Consider the following 21812-nt stretch of genomic DNA (forward strand, 5'->3'; position numbering starts at 1 on the left):
TCCCTGTCTCTCCAGTTCATCTAAACAGAAAATACCTTTTCAAATAGTTTGCAGTTATCCCCGTGGTAACTTTTCTGACACCTCCCGCTTAAAACCCAAAAAGCCAGAAGGATCGTGAGGCCACGCGCTTTCACGGTCTGTACTCATACTGAAAGTCTAGATCAAGCAGGTTTTTGCCCTTCTGCTCAGCCAGGAGAGAGTAGCCATTGTTCAGCTTAAATTTGATAGTGTTCCAGTTCCAATTTTGTGGAATAGGATGAACCCAACACTCCATTGTTTCTGGTATATTTTCTCTCAACTACTAAACTAAGCCAGCAGCTTCCTAATCAGAGCCATTTGTCTGGTGTTCTGTTGGTTGGTAGGCGGTAGGTGGTAGCTATAGGCAACAATGGGGGAAAGCTAATGATAGAGAGAGGAGAGGACGTTGTCCACACACTTAATGGCTGGTTAATTTTAGTTGCATGCTCAGCACTTCGACATACTGCTTAAAATGGAAAGATAATGAGGTGGCTCATTGCCGGTGGTGGACAGTAACTAAGTGCATTTACTTGAGTACTGTGTATGAGTTAAAATAAAATGTGAGTATCTGCACTTTACTTTAATTAAGGTACATTTCGAAGATAATGATTACATTTCTAAGAAGGATACATCAAGAATTAAAAACTTTAAAAAAAGCATAGAATAGAAAAAAGCAGCTATGCATTGATATTAACTCAAGTAAAGACTTAACAGGGCAACATTCACTTGTAGTTGAGTAATATTTATAATGCCGGTATTACTGTATCTATACTTTGACTCAAGTGGTGTTGAGTACCTAGTCCACCAATGCTCATTGCACGTGCACTGTGTTTAGATGTATTGCCCGTTCTATTTTAACAGTGGCTCAAACTGCTTACGCTGCTGCATCTCTGTTCTGTTCATATACTGTATCTGGCTACTGTACTTTCACACTGTGGATCGACAAGAAGGATTTGTATGGGTCTTTTTTTGTTAGCGGTGCAGGACCTCCACTGTTTAAAGGTGGTGCTGGGGTAGTGGTATGAGCAAACACAGTGCATACAGCATTCAGTGGCAGTCTCAAGCAGCACATTGCCAAATAGTGGTACATTTTGTGTAAACCTCTTCAATGTACCTGTCTTAACTAGCACGCAGGCTACGCATAACGCATCATGCCTTGCCTATAAGGGCCATGTTACCATAGCCATACACAGTGTTGTATTAGTCTTCGGTCGTGCGTAGCCTGGGGCCAGCCTATATACAATGCAGCTAACTAGTAACTGCCCTCCATGTTTTAACCATAGGTTTTAACATGTGTGGGGATGAAGTCTAGCTCCAGCTAGGCTAGGTTGTGCGCCCCCACCGCCCCATATCTTTTCTGAGCAGGGGTCTCGCCTCTCACACAAACTGACATGCATTGATCCCAAACCCCCCCAAGTTCACACCACCGCCAATGCTTTAGTGTCACAACAGGGTGTGTTAAAAAAAGAAACAAGCCTATATGCATATCAATAGACCTGTATATTAGGTGTTAAGCGACGTGTGTGGGACGTCTCTAGATAAGCGACCCCCCCAAACATTGAATCACCAATGCACCACTGGCCATACACAAATCAGGTCTGGATGGCTTTAATTTAACGTCAACTATCTGCTGAACTACACTGCACTAGGCCTACTACTATTGAAGTGAGGGGTTGTGGGCTCTCTATCTATTAAAGGAAATTCCTCATAGGGTTGTGAGTGACTGACATACATTGGTTCATGACAATAACTGGGAAAAAAAGGACTTCTATCAATGAAGCCAATTGCTTCCTCCATGTTATTGTATGCAATGGCTTGGCGAGCAATTGCGTTGTGTTCCTGCTCAGTTCGATAGTGACCCTGGCAAAGACATTGTAGAGTTCCCCCAGTATGGCTATGAAAGGAAAGCTATTATTTCCCCCTGCAAGGCTTACAGGAGCCAAGACGGCAACCTCTGACAGCATGCCCCGTTCTTATTTCTCTTTCCTATCACCAGAGGACACCAGTGCCAGTTTTCACCTTGAACAGATTTCAATGGATGTTTTAGGAGCCCGTGGTGAAAATGGACCCACTGCGCAGCTCTGCCTGAAACTAGGCCAGATTACCTCAGGGAGCCTGAACTGGGCTGGATGTTTCCCCACAGGTAGAAATTGTCACAAACCCTCTGGCACTCCCGGTTTTAGACAGACAGACAGACAGACAGACGGTAGATGGGAAAGAAATCACCCTCTGGATGCCAGTTGTGACAGAAATGGACTTTCGCAATAATGTGATTTATTTTTAAGACTGCACTGCATGGCTCACCTCTGCTCTAAACGAGAACTTAACATGATTCATATTGTTCTGTCGATTGCCTTCTAAAGTTTGCTCAATTGCTCCCTTTTAAAAAAAATCCACAAATCATGAACACCATAGGCCTATGCCTTTTCTTTGCAATTAGCCATGCACATTCCCTCAACACATAGGCATACATGCCACTTAAAATCTTCACATCTACCTGCACATGGCCCTCTTCTAGCGCCACCATGTCACCGATTTTTGCAAAACATATATTTTGTCACTGTTGCTAAGGCCAATTTGTGAATACATGCAACCTGACGGTCGCTTATCTCCCGATTAGGGAGTTTTACTGGTATTGTTCTTTCGTGAGGAGGACATTTGAAGATCTGACAACACTTTCTAACACATTCTGTGCGTTGAGAGCTTGCTCTGTTCCCCTTTAACACAGGTGTTGCGCGTGCGTGCGTACGTGCGTGTGTGTGTGTGCGGGCGGATCCTGTTACCTCTTCCAGAGCTTCTCACCAATCCAGCGGTTCTCTTCCCCTGTTGTGATTCTTTGCAGGAGCACAGTGCACCAATCACCTCTGTGTTGTTGTGTGACTAACAAAATGCTCTCCTCCCCCAGGCTGGGTTGGTGTGCAAAAAAACGGATGTTCTGTTTTATTTTAGACCATGCGATTTTGCAGGATTAGCAATTTCCTTTCTCAGTTTAGAATTTGTGCAGTGCTTAATCCTGACAACTTGATTAATTCAGGGGTTCCCAAACGTTACCATGCCATGGACCCAAAGTAGCCAGTGCCTTTGGCTGTTATGGCTTATAAATACATAATGGGGAATTTGAATTGTAAATGTTTCATCACAAACAGACAGGAGCAGCTCATAACATCGATGGGCCTCAAAGACCCTAAACAAAGTGCTATACAAACACACAGATTATTTAATTGTCTAAAACATTGTTTATTTGATCTGCAATTCACAGTGCAAATGCTTACTTTGAAGGTTCCGTAAAAAGATTCAACTGAATTCATCCATTACCAGTTAGTTTTAGAAAGCCTAAAAACTCTACAGCCAAGATTCCTATGAGTCTAGTCTGTTTTAAGTGCTTTAAAAGATGAAACGGGCTTTGCTGCCCTGACATCCCTTGGCAGGTTGTTCCGCAGTGTTCCTAATCACTCTTTAGTCTTCAGTCTTGACTCAAACGGCCAGGAAGGCCTTGCCTGAGGGTATTAGGTTGCGCTGAGGCCCGTGGGGGGATAAAATGAAAGTAAAAACGGAATAGCCAAGACTACAGTATTTCACCCAAACACAGTCTCATGTAATTCCAGTAGCATCTCACTGGCCAATATTAATATTCCTCTCAGTTAAGTCAGGGAGCAACCGCTCTGATGTTCAACAGTTCACCTAAAGGCCAGAATTTGGGATGAGACATTTTCTTTTCAATCTTATACTGAGTAATACCAGGGCTAGTAGCCTATCCCGATACTGATGCTGTTACTTACTGTCTAGGTTCCATAAAATGCGGTAATTATATATACTAGTCGTGTGCCTGGGGGAGTGTGCACAGTATATGAGGGATTGAATGTAGGAGACTCAGAAGTAATGTTGGAGAACCCAGAACGGTCGGTGGTATTTGGCCGATGAGGCCTCCATATGGGCATTCCCATATGAAGTCCTGTTAGATATGGGTCCCTGATGACATCAGGGAACTCCATATATGGGCATAAAAGGGATTTTAGTGTGACATAACAGTGAGTGAAGCCAGAACGTGATGTCAGAGCGGCAAACATAGACCATAGGACAAGCTGTGATGGTTCTGATAGTAAATTGATGTCACATGTGATGTCACAGTGATGTGTCAGGGGAACCACAGTGTCAGCCGTTATAGACAGAGATACATACGGACAAGCTGTGACCATTCATACAGAACTGCGACCTATGGTCACAATTATACTGAAAAAAGCATATTAACACATATATATACCAGTAAGACTCCCTAATCGGGAGATAAGTGACCGTCAGGTCGCAGCGTGATTTTAGGCCAAAATGTGTAGGAGCAGTGTCCAAAAATGTGTTTGAAAAAATCGACCTGATGGTGGCGCTATATGGGACAGATCCATGTTGATGACATGAGTGTAGACATACTGTGTAGCGATTTGCGTGATTGTAGGCCAAAATCTGTAGGAGTAGTGTCCAAAAATACATACTCATGCTGTAGGCTAATCAAATACCATTAATGAATGCGTGCTTTGTGGTGTCCAAACACAGAGCATGAAAATGGCCTAAGATGTTAGGCATTCAATGTGCAGATTGGCTGTTTCCAGTATTTTAAGACGTATAACTTTATCCCACGTATAATGACATTCCCAAATCAGTGACACTAGGTTGAAAGTGTTTTTTTTTTTTTTTTATATGCTGCGAGCTACCTCTAGCACTTTAATCTGTAGCCCTGCAAGCACCCGCCACCCCACTTTCTCATTTTGCATTACATTCATGTTTTGCTGGGGAAAGAAAAACACACTTGGAGAGCGCATGCAGAGGCTCTGTCATTCACAGTGTGTCTGTCTAACACCATATAATGTAGGTACGAACCAGAACCAGCAGCCCCCCCACCCCCTCACCCACACACTCCCCTTCACGTTTTGAAGGAATTAACAGAGCAAATCATCCGCTTTTTTTGCACAATCAAAGGCTCAGCCTTCTAAAATGAAGAAACCGCTCAGTCAATGATGTCGACTGGGAAGAAGCGTGTCAGAAAGAGAGGGAGCGTGCACGGGAGCATGATGCGATGTCGGGCACGTGCGTCCGCTCTGCCATTATTGTCTCTTGGAAGTGAAGACGGAGCAATTCGCGTGAAGGGGTGGTGGGAGCGTTGATCCAAAAGAAAAGCATCAGCTGCTAGGAGGGGGAAGAATTGTCTGTCGGGTGGAAACTCCATATGTCCAAAACTGTTACTTTTCAGGAGTCAAGTTCAAAATGGCAAAAGTAGCAGATCTACAAGCTCAAAGCGCGTCGCTTCGCGCCGTGTTTCGAGCTTGTGGATCTGCTACTTTTTATGCTTTTGTGTGACGCTGTAGTATGATCAAGCAGGGCGTTGATTCGCGAGAAGAAAAAAAATTAGAATGTGGAGATAAGAGGTTTCTGCCGGACAGCAGCTTCCTGCAGCTATGACAGTCAGACTCCCCTCCCTCCCTCCCTCCCTATTTCGTCGCTGTAGGGCAGAAAACCTTGTATTTCCAAATTTTCCAAAACTGTTACTGTTAAGGATATGAATTTATTTTCCAAGGATCCAATCAAATGTAGTTATTTATTCACAAGCTAATTTAAAGTTAATAATTTTCATTGGATCGATATTTGTGAGACCCACAGACGCTCCAAAATAGCCCAAAAAGGTGAAGCTCATAACGTGTTGCAAATAATGCGACACGCTGTGAGCTTTTAGATCGGCGCATTTTTGCAGCTTTTGCATGACACTGTCATAAGTCGAAGTAGGTTATTAACTTATGGGAAAAAAGAGTGATTGCGCATTTACTACCAAAACCTCCACCGGCTGTCTGTCAGTGAGTCAGTCAGTCAGTCAGTCAGTCAGTCAGTCCGTCACACTTTTGCCCTGCTCATATCTCCACAACCGTTGCCCCCATCCATGCCAAATTTTGCACACACACTCCTTGACTGCCAAACTACAACCTCCAAGGACCCCCGGAGCCCCAGGGACCCCCAGGTCCCTGGGGGACCCCCAGATGTAAAAAATGACCAAATGTGCTCACACGTCACACGTCACACTTTTTCCCTGCTTATATCTCCGCACCCGTTGACCCGATCCATGCCACATTTTACACACACACTCCTTGCCTGCCAAACTACAACCTCCAAGGACCCCCGGATGTAAAAAATTACCAAATGTGCAAAAATGACCAAATGACCACCCCAACGGGGCTGCTCACGGGGAATTCCCGGGGACCACCGACTCCTGGTGCTCCAGAACGGATGCAAAAGTGGTGGCGCCCCCAGTGGAGGACCCCCTGCCACTGCAGCGCACATAAAATGCCTTAACTCGGGCTAGGAGCGTCCGGGAGAGCCGGGGCCGGTACCTATTCGTCCGCCAAGGCAACGCGGAGACCCCACCCCTCGTTTCTCACATGGCCCTATTCTAGCGCCACCTTCAGGCCGATTTTTAAAACACATTTTTGGACACTGCTCCTACAGTTTTTGCCCTAAAATCACGAATATCACTACACAGCATGTCTACACTCATGTCATCAACATGGATCAGGAAGATTTTGGAAAAACACATTTTTGCCCTATTTGTGGAGATAAGCCACCTACGGTCGCTTATCTCCCGATTAGGGAGTCTTACTGGTATATGGAGATACAAGGTCTCTGCCCGGCAGCAACGATTTTCTTCTCCCCTTCCATCAAAAGAAGCCATTTCTCCCCCTCTGCGATTGCTGCCATGTTGAGTCACCTAACGACTAATCCTGGAAATAATAGCGATTATGCTTCTCTCCACCAGTCTTTCATCCTTCAACTCCCCCCCCCCACCCCCTCCTCGCAAAGCGTTTATAATTTCTCCGGCTCGTAATCTTTTTGCTCCCGTTTACTCGCTGTGAGAGTCGGCCTGCTGTTGTGACCTCCTGTAACTCTCCCATCATCTGTGTGAAGATGCTATCTGCCTTCACTGAGAGATGGAAGAGTTTCATTTGTAATGTGTGCCAGTGTAGCTTATGCTCAGAATGTAGGACAAATTCAAAGTGAGTCCACTCACTGACGCTGTTCCCTATTGATGTAGCGCAGGGGGTCATTTGAATTTTGACCATTAGGTCAAAATTCGTGTCAGATCCTGCGTCCAAGTGAGACGTGACCTTTGACACAATCTAAATGTCTCAACAGAAGAGCAGGGAGACGGAATACAACCACCCCAATTGTATGTATTGTATTGGGTTGTGTTAGTAGTAGTGAGTATTTTGCTTGTGTTTGAAATGGTGGTGAGATACTTGTAGCACTGACTAGCATTGACTGTTACGGACACTTTAGTTTGGTACTGTATCGATAAGTTGTGCTTTAAGTATTGATATTTGCTTTTTAAATATTGCTATTACACTTATAAGCGTTAACTGTTTGGACACTATTCTTCTTTTTTTTTGGTGTACCTTGCTCTTTCTCTGTACGTTTGTAAATAATCTTAAACTGCTGTGCTAATCTATCTATTGTATAAATTATACTGTATATCTCTACCAAACAGATTAGACAACATTTTAATGTATTCATTAAAAAAAGGTTACATGGTGCTGCTTTAATATAGCATCAAAAATACTTCACAAGTTTCTTAGAGCCATGTTTTATTTTGGAGCAATGACGCACGCTTGGTACTGAAATTAGTCAGAGCAACGCAGAAAAGTACCTCTTTAATTCATGTTTTTTCTCTTGACGTGCATCACTGACACTTGTGTCTGTGACGCTTTCAGTGTGTCACAGCCTTTACAGAATGTAACACCTCCCTGACCAGTGACTACCTACTGTAATTAGAGACATGAATGAGCTCTTCAGATCACCTTGTGCTTTGAACTTCAGAAATAATATTAAGACCTGTCAGTTAATGCGTCATAGCTGAACTGTTCTCTGTGTGGTGTAATAGTGGTGTAAAGTAACTAACTACATTTACTCAAGTACTGTTGTACTAAAGTACAATTTTGAGGTATTTTTTACTTTACTGGCGTGTTTCCAATTTTCAGTACTTTTGCTTCAAGTCCATTACTGTACATCTCAGAGGCAAATATTGTACTTTTTACTCTACTACAATTATTTGAAAACTTACTAACTTGAAAAGTCAGTTACTGTAGCCCACTTTGTAGATTTGGATTATTATTACAAAACAAACATTAACCTCTTATCTTCAGCCCTATTTAAACTTTGGCTATTTGAAAATATCCGATGTACAAGCTCACAAAGCGTCGCGATGTAGATCTGTTATTTTCAAAGCATTTTTATACATTTGGAAAACTCTGATGACTGTCATAAGTAGAATAAAAGTGCGGTATGACCGTGCCCTAACAGAGTATTTCTACATTGTGGTATTGGTACTTTAACTCAGTTTGTGCATGTATTATTAGCCTATATATAGCACGTTTCTGTTTATTTAGAGGAGGTTAGTTATTGTCGAAATGCTTTTTATTGTAATGCCAAAACCAGAGTGAGTGGGAGGGTTACACGTTTGTGGTGGCAAAGAGTGCTCCTGCAGAGCCAAATGCAGTAAATTAAAGATCTCGCCCCGCCGTGTTTTACAACCAAGTGCCCATGGGATTAATGAGATCAATTTCAGATTTGTGGGGGAATACGGAGTCAATGTCCCCAAAAGCCTGACAGACACATTCAACACATCCCCTCCACTGCAGGGGAAGAATATATCCTCTCTCTGTGGTGGAAGAGAACTACTCACATGTCTTACTTAAAGGACAACTTCTCCCATTTCGTCCACTAAAGCCTCTATCAGAGTCATAAAACTACAACGTTACGTCATTCCTCGCGGTGAAGAGCTTTCCACCGCGAGTTGCGACACATCTCTCTGTTTTTACTTTCAGACAGATAGGCTCTTCCCCCCCTTCACTGATTGGTCGATCTAGACCAGTCAGTCACAGTGTTAGGACTTCACAGTGACTGACTATGATGGACTTTTGGATGGATTTTCTGACTTGAGGTGGAAAGCTTTCCACCTCAAATTTGCGGTGGATAGCTCTTCACCGCAGACTCTGATAGAGGCTTAATACTGTTGACAAAAGATTTTAATGTATTTTTTTCACTGACGAAAACTAAATAAAAACTAAGCTATGATGACTAAAACTAAGACCAAATATATTGACAATTTTGTCAACAAATAAAAACTAGACTAAGGGGGTTAGGGAGGGACTACTGGAGAACAGAGAGTAGCACTAAAGACAAGTCATTTTATGTTTGGTTGCGCTCTGGCATTGCATAGCAGATCTACAAGCTCACAACTTGTGAGCTTGTTTTTAGCTTGCAACCAAGTGTAAAATCCGGCATTACAACGCCATCAAGGCCTGGAAAAAATACTGTACATTTTTGACTAGACAAAAACTAAAACATTTCAGAGGACTAAAATATGACTAAAACTAATAATACCTAATAATGATTAGGTAAAAGCATTAATACCACAATATTGTCTGTTTGGAGTTAGTCCAACATTTGTATTTATTTAAAAAATAAATTATGCCACGATTTTGTAACCCATTTTTCACCCAGTGCCAGTTGACTACGCTGTCATCCTGGGCGCTATTCTCCCTCTCCCAACCTGGAGAGAACCCAGAACTGAGCTCATGCTTCCTTCAATGCATGAGGAGTGGGGACCTTCTAACTGTGAGGAGACAGTCGTTAATCTTGAAACTAACGACTGGGAACATAAAATCATTATAGGGAAATATTTACTGAGATAATAAATCAAGTGGGAAGTAAGGATTGTTCTATACAATCTGAAAGATTTTTTTGTTTTTGCAACCAGTGGAGTGTTAGCTGAAGATGAATTGTATCAGAATTATTTCCCCACATAATGATTATTTCATTAGTCTACTCAGTTAAGTGGCTGATTAACCATACAAATATCCTGATACTTAAACGTTAAAGTGCTATTAGTCTAATTTATAAAGGTACTCAATGTACTCAGTGAAACAGTATTTGGCACATTTGAACCGACAGTGTATCAGTGTGTGTACTGCACCTGTTGGTGCATCATTGACCACATGGGTATTCTTCATTCCTCTTTTAGAAGCTTGCTTCTGGTGTCGTCCTTTCTCAATGACAGGACAGTGGTCACTTCATCTATTTCAGGATGTATTCTGTTTGGGTTATATCAGTGGTTCTCAAACCTTTTCATGTCGAGGACCCACAAAATAATATGTATTTGAACCTCTATCAGAAAGTATTATGTAACAGGGACCCTCGTACAAGATGTGTGTAGCATTGTAAATTCACATTATTCAATATTATTTAAAAATTGCAGATGTATAAGCTCGCAATGAGTGGCATTGAAACACATTGTGAGCATGGTGCCTCCTTGTCAGAGATCAGTTGGTCTATAATGCTTTCCTTTGCAATAGTGAGTTTTTTTGTCTTTGGATACCATACTTTCACCAAGTGAAACACACGTCGTCTAGTGTTTGCACGCATTGTTTATGGCTTTATTTTTTTAACTTTGCATTACATTTTGTCCAAAGTTATGTTAAAGGATAGTCCTTTAGCCGATGTAGCTCACAACTTGTCGCGATGCAACGCGTTATGACTATGAGCTTGAAAATCTGTTCTTTTCACCATCCTATTATGACAGTAAGTTGGCTGTAAAAATGTCCCCAGTTTGTTTGGTTTTTTGCCCCAGGTAATCATATAACAGGTGCACTCTTGCTACCATGCTTTGGGTTCTTGAGACCTGAACCAGATCCTGCTGCTTGTCGTCCTTGTTTTATAGGTGACAGCAAAGCCAGAGGACACTGGAGTCATTTAAAAACTTTTAAACGTTCATTCATTTGGGCAGGTGACACCACAGTAATGGGATGTGGAACAAAACAGCCCATAGAGAGAGTCCTTCCAGGGAATTACCACAATAAACTCTGCAGCACACAGATTTACAGTAGGAGAGAAACCGTGGTGGAAAGTACATTCACTCATGTATTGTGTATACTGTATGACAGGGGTCTTCAACAGGGGGTCCGGGACCCCTAGGGGGTCCTCAGAGTTACTACAGGGGGGCCGCCAAATCCTTGTGTAATAGGATAATTATTTTAGATTAACGACTTGAACCCTTGCAACCCTATTCTGATGAGAACTTTGGCCTAAAATAGCCGATCTACAGCAACGCCTCGCGCTGCGAGACGTTAAGAGCTTGTAGATAGGCTATTTTCGGCAAATAGGTTTGGTGTAGAGGTAAAAAAGAGCAGACCAAGTACCGAGAGAGAGATCAAGTTTACAAAGTATCAACAATTTAAGTGATTACATTACTGGAAACCAATCCACGAATCCAACATAGACTGACAACCGTGCTGTCAAACAAGTCTATATCTATCTATGAAATCGATGAAAATCTGCAACACAATTTTATACAACATGTAGAGGGGGTCCGTGCTTCATCTCTCTCTCAGCTAAGGGGTCCTTGGTCTGAAAACGTTGAAGACCCCTCCTGTATGAGTCCAATATGGGGTACTTTCATTTTACTTGAATATGTTTGTTTTCCCAAAACGTTATATACAATTATTTGAAAACGTACTAGTTACCTTGTAGATTGTGTTTTTTATTATAAAACGTACATTAACCACTAGGCCTGTTTTATAGTAGGCCTATATTCAAAAAGTGCGATGCGTTCAGCTAATTTAGAAAATAATTCTGAAATTGGCCAGTTCATAATGAGATATTGCTAGTTTTACTTAACCCTTTAAAACCTGGAAAGCATCAGTGTCGTTTACGTTTTTACCGTTGGCTATTCAAAAAAAAAAAAAGCAGATATGTTCAACCTTGCACGTTTTCTTTTTTTTTTTTTACATTTTCTTTTTTCTTGAAACCCCTGGCGGTCTCTGGACCCCACTTTGAGAGTAATTTATCTACAGTAGCATTCAGTATTTACGCCGTTTCTCCAGTATGTTTATCAAGCATACAGTATTTTAATGTGAGTGCTTTGCTGTTCACTCACTGTCAAGGCTGTCTAGCCTTCTTTAAGTGCCCTTTCTCTCTGAAAGCACTTCTTCCAACAGAAATGAAATGGCGTGGGATTAAATTAAAGTGAAATAAAAGTAACATAAAAGTGAAATCTTGTCTGGATGGAGACTTTCAAAACTAGAAAATGTATGACCAATTTGCCATACTGTACATTCCATGAAAAGGACTTTATATAGAAGGTGACAGCTTCAGAATAGAATAATAATAATACTGTCGCTGTCAGGTGGAAACCTTGTATGTCCAAAACTGTTGGACTAGAAAGCTAGCCAATTCCCCTTTATTTGAATGAATGACTTATCTCTGCAGGCCCTATTATAAACAATGTTGTCAGTTGTTCCATCCTCTTGTCATACAATAAAATAAAATAAAACCAGTAAGACTCCCTAATCGGGAGATAAGCGACAACGATAAGGGACCGTAGGCCATGTGCAGGTAGATGTGAAGATATTAAGTGGCATGTATGTGTCATGATCTGGTGTGGCGGTGGTGAGGACCCAAATGCAGAACTCAAAGTAAAGGCAGGAAACCACGGAGGACAGGTTAACGAAGGCTTTACTTAACTTAAACCATAAACAAAAGCACACACAGGAAACACACACTACAGTACAACACACCCAACTGAGGAACAGACAGAAATACAATGATCCAGCACAGAGAGCAGGTACAAGGAGGATTAAATAGTCTCTGAATCAGGAACAGCTCACAGCTGTGAAGCAGGGAGGAGTTCAGATTGTCAATCAGGTACTCACAGGAGGGGAGGGGGCGAGCAAAGTGTGGTAGAAACATGGGACAGGCAAGGCCCAGGCCCAGACTGTGACAGTACCTCCCCTCCAAGGGACGGCTTCCAGACGTCCCAGGACAGGGACAGGGGGTACCGAACAGGGCCACAGGCTACAGGGGCGGAGATCCTCACAGGGGGGAGAGGGGTAGCTGCCAGGGCTCTGGCACGGAGTGGAGCAGAGGGCACAAGCAGCAGCGGGCGCTCGGCGTCACTGGACTGCGGGGCACTGCGTCACTGGCCCGGGCGGACCACCACCGAGCGACGGCCCACCGGCTGGGGCCCCTGGCGAAGACGTCGACGAGGGACACCCCAGCGAGACGTCGCATCCTGGGATCGGGGTCTTTGGCCCTGTTTCAGTATTCCCTGTCCTGGTCTTGGGACGTCTGGAAGCCGTCCCTTGGAGGGGAGGTACTGTCACAGTCTGGGCCTGGGCCTTGCCTGTCCCATGTTTCTACCACACTTTGCTCGCCCCCTCCCCTCCTGTGAGTACCTGTTTGACAATCTGAGCTCCTCCCGGCTTCACAGCTGTGAGGTGTTGGCCTAAAGACTGCCTAGTTGGTCAGAGACTATATAATCCTGTCTGGTACTGCTCTCTGTGTTGGTTCATTGTTTGAGTCAGGTTCCTTCTGTCTGAGTCTCCGTGTTCTCGCCCTGTGAGGTGTACCTTTTTTTGTATTTAAGTTTTTATTTAAGTAAAGCCTTGTTAAACTGTCCTCTGTGGTTTCCTGCCTCTACTTTGAGTTTGAGTTCTGCATTTGGGTCCAAACACATAAGGGATCGTGACAGAATGAACCAACACAGAGAGCAGTACCAGACAGGATTATATAGTCTCTGACCAACTAGGCAGTCTTTAGGCCAACACCTCACAGCTGTGAAGCCGGGAGGAGCTCAGATTGTCAAACAGGTACTCACAGGAGGGGAGGGGGCGAGCAAAGTGTGGTAGAAACATGGGACAGGCAAGGCCCAGGCCCAGACTGTGACAGTATGTCTATATGATGAGGGAATGTGCGTGGCTAATTGCAAAGAAAAGGCATATGGTGTTCATTTGCGGAATTATTTTGAAAAGGGAGGTATCCAGCAAACTTTAGAAGGCAATCGTATAGCCTATCAGGAGGGAATATGGGAAATGGGACAGATGCATGTTGATGACATGAGTTGCGAGATACTGTGTCCCACTGTGCGTGAGTTTTAGACAACATCTGTAGGAGCAGTGTCCATTAATGTTTTCTGCAAAAAGTAACCTCATGGTGGCGCTATGGGGCATGTGAGAAATCAGGGGCGGAGGTTGTGGTTTGCCAGCCAAGGAGTGTGTGTGCAAAGTTTGGCATGGATAGGGGCAACTGTGCCGGAGATAAGAGTAGGGCCAAAAGTGTGACGTGATGGACAGACTGACTGATGGATGTACTGACTGACTGACTGACAGACAGCCGGTGGAGGTTTTGATAGTAACTGCGACCTGACAGTTGCAATAAAAAATGAAGACTGCTGGTTCTCTTTCCCCTGTAGAATTTTGAGGCAGGAAGTGGTGATGATGGGAATTATCATTCTTTCCGATGTACTGAATCATTGGGTGCAGTTGTGTGAGCTGTAAATGTTGTGCTCTGTGTGTTGGTGCATGGTGTAGGCTCACTGTCCCAGGGCCCTGCCCGGCCCCTGCTGGCCTCCCTGTCTCTCCCAGGAGGAAGGCGTCTCCAGTCCCAGACCACACCGCACCACCTGGAGCTCAAGCACTTCCTCCCACTGAGGGTCAATGGATCTTCACCCCTCAGCCTCTTCCCCAACTTCAACATGGTGAGATCATGGCACACACGTGCTCATACTGAGGGGCCTTTTCCACCAAAAGAATCTTGGTTCAAGAACCAGTGCTGTTCAACTTTCTTGGAATCTTGGTTCATTCTTGCGAACCAGCCGCGAACCAGGCTTGCGTTTCCACCAGATTGAACCAGGTTGAACCAAGGATTTTGTGGTTCCCGTTCCAAACCAACTTTTACGGTCCGGCACCAACTCGGTTCTCGATGGAAAAGCTCACCTCTGGTTCATCTCATAGGTGGGAGAAAGAACCCGGAACGGTTCTTTGCCGGTCGAAAAGCCCATACAGTAACACACACACCACCACCAAAACTTTAAAATTGCCAAACAGCCCATTTAGAGCTTTTTGTGTCCTTTGAACTTAATTTAAACTAGCATTTTTGCTATTCACACCACACTCTGTGTAAAACGTAGAGCGAGTAATCAAGATGCCTCCTCTGCACTTTTGTGCACTGTGGAATCGTCTTGTACGCCAATGCAGATCCCTGCATCCACAGCACTCATGCAAGTCCCCCAGAAAAATAGAGTAGAGCACTTACTGTACTGTACAGTATGTCTATGACTACAGCATTTTTTGGCAATTTACTTGATACAAACTTGATCTACAGTATAGTGAGCAATTGAGCTTGGGTCCACATTTTACCTCATACAGCGAGAAAAACCTGACTTGCTGATCCATCAAATTAACGTGACAATATTTCGATCCTGTGTGTAATTGTCAAGATCTTATTATGATTATGAGAGAACAGGATGAGTCATATGACATGACATTTTGTGGAAACGAAAAAAAGAAGGAAAAAAAGAAAACCATGGAAATGTTTTTTCTTCCCCATGTGGAAGAGATTTCTGTTAGACCAGTGGTTAGCTCTGTTTAGTGCAGTGATTCCTTGAGGATATTGCAAGTGCGCCCCCAATTAACTGTCACTTGGAATTGTAGGTATTACATTTAATGGGACTCTGTTCCACAGATAAATATTGTGAAAATAGCACTGCACTGCGAGGCGTTGTCAGCATGTAGATCGCCTATTTTCACCTCTTGCTTACTTAATATTTGACAGTTTGGCCAGTTTGGTATTAGAAAGTCCTGAAAGTCTTGAAAGTCCTTAAATTGTCACTTTAGAAATGTGCAGAGTTAGGGTTAGGGTTAGGGTTGTGTGTTGGTTTGTTTACCATTGAGTGAGGAAAAAAAAATACATTAAGCTAATCATCTGGGGACCCCACAAAATAATTTGGGGACTCCACTTGGGGTCCCGACCCCAGGTTTGAGAACCACTGTGTTAATGTTTTAATTACCACGGAGCCTGCTCTGAATTCTGGTCCTCACAACAATAGAGGACCCCCTCGAAAACAAGACCATACATCTCAAGGGTTTATGCTCTAATGACATTTTGAAATAAAAATAAATCATGCTGAGCCCTGGGTCATAATTATGCTAATAATGTTGAATCATTATAGAAAAACACTATATTAACAGTAATCTCTCCGTTATGACATTTCTGTGGGCCTGTGTCAGTCCATCGGTCAGAATCTCTGTATTAGTCTAGTGTTTTTTCTGAAGAATTTGATTGTTAGAGGCATTTGGGGGTAAAAGTTGGGAACCAGTCTATTTAACACAATTCAAGGGTGCTGAATCTGAAAAAAATGGTTCCCAAGCAAATATTTTAGTTTTTGACCTTCTAATTTGCATAACAAAATAGCTGCCGAATTGTCAATTTTAAACTATTTCTTCAAGAGATATTTCACTTTCAAAAAACCCTTAGTAATTTTAACGTCTAATCAAGCTTTTGGGAACACCCAGGACAGTTTTTGAGTTGTTTGATTCAGTTTAGATTTAGATATTTGATATTCATTTTATCAGACACGCCTTCCTATACAAACCCATTGTAACTTCAAACTCCATTTTAACCATGATTGATTTAATGAAAACACCCGTCCTTTTTTCTGGTGACTCCTGACATCCTCCTAATACATGAGCAGGTTGTGTTTTGTCAATAACATTTTTCATTTATTTTTTATAATTTCTTAATTGTATTTAATTTTTTTCATTTTCCCAAATAATTATAAAAAATAAACTAAAAAGGTTATCGAAAGACCACTGCCTGTTCGTATATTAGAAGGGCATCAGGAGTCACCAGAAAAAAGGATGGGTGTTTTAATTGAATCTATCATGGTTAAAATGTTTTATTTTTATTTAAAAGGGATATTTCACTTAAATACAAATACATTTTAACCATGATAGATTCAATGAAAACACCCATCCTTTTTTCTGGTGACTCCTGATGCCCTCCTAATACACGAACAGGCAATGTTTTTTCGATAACTTTTTTAGTTTCTTTTTAATAATTATTTGGGAAAATGAAAAATAAATAAATACAAAAATATTTTTTTTAAATAAATGAAAGGAGTTATCGAAAGAACAAGACCTGCTCACGTATTAGGAGGACGTCTGGAGTCACCAGAAAAAAGGATGGGTGTTTTCATTAAATCTATCATGGTTAGAATGGAGTTTAAAGTTACAATGGGTTTGTATAGGAAGGGGCGTGTCTGATAAAAATGAATATGAAATATCTAAATCTAAACTGATTCAAGCACCTCAAAAACTGTCCTGGGTGTTCACAAAAGCCTGATTATATGATAAAATGATGAAAAGTTTTTTGAAAGAGAAATATTGCTTGAATAAATAGTTCAAAATGTACAATTCAGCAGCCACTTTGTTATGCAAATTAGAAGGTCAAAAACTCAAAATTTTGATTGGGAACCAGGTTTTTCAGATTCTGCACCCTTGAATTATGTAAAATAGCCTGGTTCCCCACTTTTACCCCCAAATGCCTCTAACCTGCTTATAGAAGGCCTTTTTTCTGACTATATTCTCCAAGCTTCCTGCCGCTGGTTAACAACATTTGCGCGATACGTACTGGAATTGTCTGGGATCCTTTTGATCAAAACTGATTAGGACGAACAAGACAACCCCCTGCATGAGCCTGTGACATTCGGAACATGAAACATGTTGTATACAAGATGGAACTGTACTAATAATCACTCTGCTTTGATGTCTCGTTGTTTGATCGTGTGTGTGTGTGTGTGTCCATCAGATGGACCCGGTGCAGAAAGCAGTGATCAACCACACATTTGGTGTCTCCCCACCCAAGAAGAAACCCATCATCTCCTGTAACATCTGTCACCTTCGCTTTAACTCTACCGTAAGCCATTCTGCCTGACATATGTTTGTGTACTTGTATTACTATACTCATGAGGGCCAAATGTACCCACAACTATAGAATTAGGCATTTAAAACTTTGGTCCGAACCCAGCGTCCTAAGACAGCAACAGCATAGTAACCAAAATGTCAGTCTTGCCATTGACGATTGTTAGTATTGGCTCTTCATCTTCATGATATGGACTCAACTGTTTAATGTTTCACAAGGACAAATTTGTCCATCATTCACTCCAGCTGTGTTGTGTTTATATCTGAGAGCTTGTCATGCGTTGAGTTCTCTTCCCATGAACACACTGCACCGTAGTCAGTGACAACAGTGGCCGTTGTTAGTTAGTATTGTTTCTATTTATTTTTACACTTACTTCACATATTTTCAACCTGAACCAATACCAGAGCATTAACTATAAATATGTGTCTGGGTTCAGGTTCAGGGAGCCATGCTCTATTAGGGGTTGGGGCTAGGGTTATACTGTATCTGATTTATTCATAATTCGTGGGCCGGTGTCACACACTGAAAATAGGCAATCTACAGTACAGTCTCACAATGTGCATTAGGGCATTAGGATTACAAATGGTAAAAAGTGTCATTCATAAAATTGCTGTCCTTAAAACTTGACTACTCTAACATGCCACGTCTTAATGGCCATAATTAGGAGTCCACTTACTGCTTGATTAAATAGCAGCGCACCCACATAACACACTCACACACCTTCACAAACACCTTCACACACACCAACAGGGTTGTAGAACGGAGTCATGTGCACTATCAGACCTATAGCCGTCTGTAATCTACTGATCTAATGTCCAAAGCCATTAAGGTTTCAAAGGGTTTTTTGCACTACCGTAACATGTAAGACTGGCTTTGTGATCATGTCATCCAAGATTGCACACTGACTATACTGCTTAAAAGGATAATTTATGGATAAATTACCACTGGGGTAATAGGACTCACTCACACAGTGTACGTGGCACAACAGAACGTCCGTCTGTCTGTCTGTCTGTCTGTCTGTCTGTCTGTCTACATACCTACCTACTTATCCTCCAACCTACACGTATCAATGGTCAATGTAGCATGTAAGCGGTTGTGTTAAATGGTAAACTATAGGTATTTACACATGTTTTTGCCAAGAAGGAGGAGCCTATCTCCTGATTCTGTAGCATGAGGCAGCTTGATAGGCAAGTACACCCGAACACGCTAGTATATCGCAGGGACTGATGCTGAGCGCTAAGCAGGGAGGCACTAGGTTACAAGCACTCCTGTTATTGTTATCGAGTAGCTTTTTGTTGGTATTATTATTTTTGTTGTTTTGTACATTCTAAAATCGGATCGGCTACTTTTGGAAAGGCAGGAGTAGCTTACAGTGGTTCTGTCATAGTACAATCAGGAGGAGATTCTATTTAAAGTTTGTTTTGAACTTTTTTTCCATTTAAGACATCTTTGAGAAAACGTTCTTACAAAGAAAAGATTGTCTCCACTTTGGAGACCATCATTGAACTAGAGAGGGTTGGCCCAGCGTAGGCCTGCATAGCCTTGCACAGCCTTCAACATTTTTTCAGGCCAAGGACCCCTTAGATGAGAGAGAGATGATCAGGGGACCCTCCCCACTAGATAACATTAGGTCGCAAATTAAGCTTTTTCATAGATTTCATAGATGGCTTCATAGACTTAGCATTATCATCAGTGTTGTGTAATAATGTAATTTGTATAACATGTTTTTTCAGACATTTAACCACTTAAAACCTCAATACTTAGTAAACTTGACCTTTGCCTCTATACTTGGTCCGCCCCCTCTAGTAACTCTGAGGGACCCCGGACCCCTTGTTGAAGACCCATGTAGTAAAGGAAACGAGACAATCCTCTCAGTCCAGCAAAGTGATTCGTCACAGCCTTTATTTTCCACCTGACTGCTGGATTCTGAGCAGAAACTAGTTTGCCCTGTTGGTTTTTCCTCCTTATCTCCTCCTGCTGATTCATTTTCATTAATCTCCCTCCCTTGGTTTATACCTATTTACATTTATATTGTTTGGAGAAACTTGGTGGAATATCAATGACTCTTTTATTTCTGTGTGAACTTCTAAACAGCAGACACGGCAGGGCCCTGACACTAAACAGTTTTATCAGCCCAAATGCCCTTCTCTCTGTGTCACCTTGTCTCTTTCTCTCTTGTCACAGTTAAATGTCCTTTGGACTCAGGAGTTATTTTGCTCGCAAATATTGTAGACTTTTTATAGACTTCTCTGTGTTGTCTATGTCAGTTGCGCGTAAAGCTGTACATGTACAAATTCTGGATTCTGGATTATATATAAATATGACTATCCTTGCAGAGAGAATGTACATTTTGTCCTGTTTGAGACTAGAGTTATTTAGACTTTGTTTGTTTGTTTGATTGATTGATTGAAGAGTTTATTAGCAGTTTTCAATAGAAAAAAGTACAGTTTCATGACAGCACCACAAATCACTGGTACAAGGTCAACTAAAAGGAGATCCTAGTAAGCTTCACGGCTTATTTACACAGGAACCACTTTATGTATCTCATTTAACATTGAAAGACAGACAGATAGAACATAGTACTTTACATAGGATAACAGCAATTACAAAAGCAGAAGGGGGGGGGGGGGGGGTTGGAAATCTCCATACCCAGTTTTCCCTCAGGGAGGGGCTAAATACATTTTATTTCAATATTAACTGCCATTCTCCTCTCCTCTGTGTACTGCAGCTGAGCTGACAGCACTGTGTCCGGGAGATGGATGCCAGGTTGCAGGCAGGTACCGTTCCCCAGCAGGGGGCGCCAGTACTACCGACTAGTTGCTGAAATTGTATTCTCTGGAGAGGACACTGTACTGTAGTACGCCCGATCCAATACCCAGAACACCTGGTGTGACTGAACTGACTTCTGGTTTTGTGGAGGACAGTTGTAGCTCGTTGTGTACTGTATGTGCAGCCTGGGCTTCTGTGTAGTGCTGGGCAATCAATTCACTGAAAATATATCGAAACCGATATTTAGAACCAATATTCGATTACATTTTATAATCAACTAAATTGATGAGTCTGAGTTTGTTGTACAATGATGGCGTACAAAAATAGCCAATCTACAAACTCGCAGCAACACGCCGAATCGCGATGCATTGTGAGCTTGCAGATCTGCTATTTCACTATTAATATATCTTTTTAAATAGTTTAATAATCATAATGGAGGCAAAAGTTTGAAATAATCCTGATATTGACTTGAATTCATATCACCCAGCCCTACTGCCCAATGGCGTGGAGTGTGCGCATGCATACAGCTGCTGCTTGAACCAAAGTCATCCAAGTTGGAGAGGTGTTTCTCTCAACGGTCACATCCTCAGGTGTGTCTTTATTCCGGGATCTGTGTCCACCGTTTGCCTGCTACCCACCGTGTGAGGTCACCTTTTCTCCACATACTGAACCATTCACTCTCTGTTGAAGTTACTATGCTGGCACATAGTAAACGTGGAGGCATACTACTTTAGCATACTAAAGGTCGTAATAGTAGTATGCAGACTGGGAAGGTATTTGTCCCTCTTGACTCTTTGGTGCTGAATGGCTAATGTTCGCTGACATTCAACGTAGCTAAAGGGGCCGTCGGCCGGCCCCTGTGTCTTCCCTGCCGCACACTTTGACCTATATATCTGTCCGCAGATGGCTGGGCTTTTGGCAAAGTGTTGAAGGGCAGACTCGAGAGTCGATCCAGCACTCGCTATGCACATACTGTACATGATTTTTGTTAAGAGATCACCTTTAAATGCCATGGTTTTGAATGTGCATACTACAGCAGGGCTATAATTGTATGCCTGAGAGCTGGAATGGGAGTAGGAACAGCTTTAACACTAGCCGGATATGTTAGGTTGAGCCCAGACGATATATCGGTGTGGCCGATATATCAGGCTTTATTTGATTTTCTTTTAGAACATCGGTGTCTGCAATCAATGCAGTCGATGTGTCCTGATTTTTAACCACTTTTCATCCTGCTGTCC

General features: G+C 42.4%; 1 protein-coding gene across 1 annotated transcript in view; it reads left to right on the plus strand.

Annotated features, from left to right (window-relative positions):
* Nucleotides 1-21812, plus strand: part of LOC308302922 (zinc finger protein 385B-like) — a gene marked incomplete at both ends in the record, with an annotated part of 78649 nt that overhangs the window by 45657 nt on the left and 11180 nt on the right. The window contains 2 exons of the mRNA XM_080747240.1: nt 14415-14581; nt 17692-17799. Coding sequence (XP_080603366.1) covers nt 14415-14581; nt 17692-17799 — 275 coding nt within the window. The remainder of the gene's footprint in view (nt 1-14414; nt 14582-17691; nt 17800-21812) is intronic.

The sequence above is a fragment of the Nannobrachium achirus genome (assembly GCF_963921795.1).
Source record: "Nannobrachium achirus genome assembly, chromosome: 18".
In the NCBI taxonomy this organism is placed as follows: Eukaryota; Metazoa; Chordata; class Actinopteri; order Myctophiformes; family Myctophidae; genus Nannobrachium; species Nannobrachium achirus.